This window comes from Hyperoodon ampullatus (genome assembly GCF_949752795.1).
Source record: "Hyperoodon ampullatus genome assembly, chromosome: 18".
NCBI lineage: Eukaryota > Metazoa > Chordata > Mammalia > Artiodactyla > Ziphiidae > Hyperoodon > Hyperoodon ampullatus.
The window spans coordinates 21,982,938-21,986,940 of record NC_136931.1 but is presented as its reverse complement, the minus strand read 5'-3'; the positions used below and the strand labels follow the sequence as shown (position 1 = coordinate 21,986,940).

General features: G+C 41.2%; 1 protein-coding gene across 1 annotated transcript; it reads right to left on the bottom strand.

Annotated features, from left to right (window-relative positions):
• Positions 1–1,360: 1,360 nt before the first annotated feature.
• On the bottom strand, positions 1,361–1,784 carry LOC307066806 (small nuclear ribonucleoprotein Sm D2-like; the record flags this gene model as incomplete). Its single annotated transcript, XM_079724047.1, is given in 3 exon segments — positions 1,361–1,728; positions 1,731–1,749; positions 1,752–1,784. Coding segments are annotated over 3 exon segments (420 nt in total).
• Positions 1,785–4,003: the final 2,219 nt, after the last annotated feature.

Genomic DNA, 4,003 nt, shown 5'->3' with positions numbered 1-4,003 from the left:
CTTCATATCATTGGTTTTTTAAGACTCCATGCTTCTCTCTCAGATCATCTGTCATCTTGGTTATCATGTGATCATTTCTATCGGCCTCATTACTTCCTGTCTCCACAGCTAAAAGATAAATCCTATGGAAGCAGGAACACATCACTCTTGTTTCCCACCTGCCCTCACTTTGCCTGTGGCAGGACCTGGCACAAGTAACAGATAAAATAATAGGAGAATAAACATGAGTGTGCAAGTGAGGGAAGTGAAAGGGGAGAAGAGACAGAAATGTGGTAGAAAGAAGTGATGCTGGGATTTGATGTACATCTTCTATAACCAAGTTCAGAGCTTTTCCCTTTATTGCACCAGACTCCTTCCTCCCCTCCTCTTTCCTTCCATCTTTTTCACTTTCTTTAAAATATAATTTTAAAGTATAATTATAAATATAGGGCTTCCCTGGTGGCGCAGTGGTTGAGAGTCCGCCTGCCGATGCAGGGGACACGGGTTCGTGCCCCGGTCCGGGAGGATCCCACATGCCAGGGAGCGGCTGGGCCTGTGAGCCATGGCCGCTGAGCCTGCGCGTCCAGAGCCTGTTCTCCGCAACGGGAGAGGCCACAACAGTGAGAGGCCCGCGTACCGCAAAAAACCCCACAAAAAAACAAAAAAAACCAAAATAAATATATATAATTATAAAATATAATTTAAAAATATAATTCAGATCATTATGTGGTTGGATGTTGGACTTGCTTTTCAGAAGGTCTAGGGGAAGCTTTTCTTATCTGTGGACTTGACACTTTCACCAACACTATTAAACACGGACAGTGGAGACGCTGACCTTGGGCACTGCAATCATCAGCTCACTTTTAGTGGAGCCCAAATTAGGCACAACTGGGGAATGAAGGTGATTAGTTTGCCAACAGCTGATGTCAGCCAGCTTGATGAGATTAGCACATCTACAACACTGTATCATGAGTGGGTACAGGTGCCTTTAACCAACAGCACTCTTTGCGTCTAAACTGCTTCAGTCATGAGTCATCTTGACCCTCCCCTAGGTTCAGGTGCCAATCTTTTAATTTTTGGTTTCTGGAACAAGCACTCTTTACAGACTATTGAAAATAAAATTACCTTCATCAGTGAGTCTTGCTCAAGGGACATCCTTTTATACCAGCATTTTCTCTGGGTCTTGTTCTTGACATGGACCAGTCTGGATAGTAGACACCATCCTGGTTCAGCCATTACCATTGTTATCAGGGGCCCAGATTCTTCTGGAGGCTTATATTATTACCTGGGACATGGTTGGAAGGAACCTCAGAGACAAAAGTCATCATCCTTCCTCTCCACTTTTTTTTTTTTTTTTTTTTAGAAAAAACACATGACTTTATTATCCCCAGCACAAAGGGCAGGTCTTTGCAAAACGAGGGGGCAAGTTCTGGTGGCAGGGAGGAGGCCCCTGCTTGCCGGCAATGAGCGGGCTCCACAGGACCACAGTGGCCGAGTCCCCGTGCAGGAACATTTTTGAAACATAGCGGTCCTTGTTGACTGGCTTGGACTTCTTCTTGCCCTTGCCACTCTTGGGGACTTCGGTCCACATCTCCTTCACGTTCTCCAGCACCATGTTGCAGTGCTTATTGAAGGCTTTCACACGGCCCCAGAGCTTCTTGTTGCGGCAGTTGATGAGCACTTGGGTGTTGTTCTTGACCGACTGGGTGAGCACGGAGAGTGGCCCTGTGTTAAACTCCTCCTCCTCCGCTTCTGCAGCTCCTCTGGTGTCACATCTCACTCTGGGGCTTGTTGAGGAGGCTCATGTTGGTGATGGTGGTGGCTGCGCTCTCAAGTCACTACCGTGTCCTCCGCGTTGCTTCGACCTTCCGCAGAGAGCCCTCCCCACTTTTTAATAAATGATTGAACTAAGGCCCAGAGAGCAGAAGTAATTTGACTAAGGCTTCACATTATGATACATTGTGACAGTTAGATTTAGATCCAGGTATCCTTGACCTGAGTGCTAAGTACAACTCTGGGGAGATACCAACATTTTTTCTTTCTTTTTTCCTTCCGTCCTTTCTCTCTCTCTCTGTTGCTTTTGTTTTTGTTTTGTTTCGTTTTAATACATTGTAGGTACTGGGACAAACCCAAGTAGCAAGGCAGTTTCCATGGCCAAATATCCAGGCCCTCATTATGCATTCCACTGACTCTCCTCCTACCTCTCACTCTTCCATTAAGTCAACAAGAAAGAGAAGAGGCTGCTTCTTCCCTCTTCCTATTTTTACCACCAGATTTAAGCTCGGATGTAAAATACCCACCCCACCATACCCCCACCACACAAACACATATGTCTTGATTTAGAATAAGACTGGATAATAACTGAATAGCCCACTAAATACATGCACACACAGGATGGAGCCTGTTTAAATCTTATTACCATTCATTTTCATGTAAATTTAGTGATCACTAAGGGCTGCCCCAAAGGCAGTGACTCTGCTCCCCTGGTGCAACTCCCCTCCCAAACGTCTTGGAAAAATAAACAGAAAGAAACAAGATCCACATTTTTCATGTCTGTTAACTTTGCAACATGTGCTAACCAAGTAGGTTACTGTAATAGGAGACTGTTATAATTAAGCCCTTTTCTCCCCATGCCATGCTGGAGTTGAGAGTCTGCTGAGAGCGATAAGAAAGTTCTGTTCTACTGAACGTTTTGACATTGTCTTTTGAAATTTGCAGCTATAGGGTATAAAACCTTTTTTATTTGGGTTGTGGGAGACTGTAAACCGTACAAACAATCACACGTGAACTGGAAATACAATATTAAATGTTGAACAAAGGGTATATTTTCTCCTAATTCCAATGAAGCTGTATTTTTTCTAATGGAGTCCCATGATTCAAACATATTTAAATTGGGGAAAAAAAAAAACCTTCAATCTTCCAGTCAGTTATAAAACCATTGTGTGCACAGAAACTTTATAACAGCATGGGAGTTTATAATCCCCCAGCAGGAGGATTAGAAATTTGCAATGAGAGAAGTCCTTAATCTTGCACTTACATAACTGCACATTTCTTAGATTTAAATTGTACAAATCAAAAAAAATGAAGATCATTTTGTTCTTTTCTAAAGGGTACTCGTAGATAAATAATGACTGGTTAGAGCCTATTGAACGTTTGAAACATTTGTAGAATATAATTTATTCATACCAAATACATCAGAAAAGTAACTCTAGTGTTAAATTACAATGTGAAGAAATTAAAAGGCAAAAGTGAGCCGTTGAGTTTAAATGGATGCTCTGAGATTTGTAGAAAATGTCAAAAGAGTTCAAATGTACATAATGTGAAAGTAAATATTTGGGCATACTGTAGGAAGGCTTTATCCTGATGTAAGATAATACAGTTCTTCATGAAATATGTTATAAAGAGAAGACTGTTTAGTCTAGCTCATTTAATTTCCATGTGTTTTATTAATAAACAATTATACCAAAAAGGTATGTTCTTGCTCCCCATCTTCCTCATTCAAGTCTGTCTAGTTCTCCCATAAAGTTCATTCCTGAGTGAGTCAAACCAGCTATAATTTTACTTTTTCTTACTGATTTTTCTTCATTTATCAGAAAATTTGCTGGATCAGTAAAACATCTGTGAGGACTTGAGGGTAGGAGACTAATAATGGTACTTGGTCCATAGGATGTAGAAATAGCTAAGCCCTGTAGTCATCTGGCCATAATGCCTCCCCAACATGTGAGGGGAGATACAGACACAAAGAAGTCAAAGGCAGGCAAAATGTTGCTTTACACATGGCTGGCTTTCGCCTTAAACTTGGGAAGCTGAGCTGGGTTACATGGAGAATTCTTTTGCTATTGTTTGATATTTTAAATGGTACTTTTCTTTAAACTTAACTTGCATCTTGGAACTTACCACTTTAGCAAATCTAAAATAACAATATTAAACTACAAAAAGAACCAAAAAATACTAAAACAAAATGAATGCTTAGAGCCAAAGAATAGAATAAAAGACGAGTGTTTAACCCTGAAGGGAATAATGA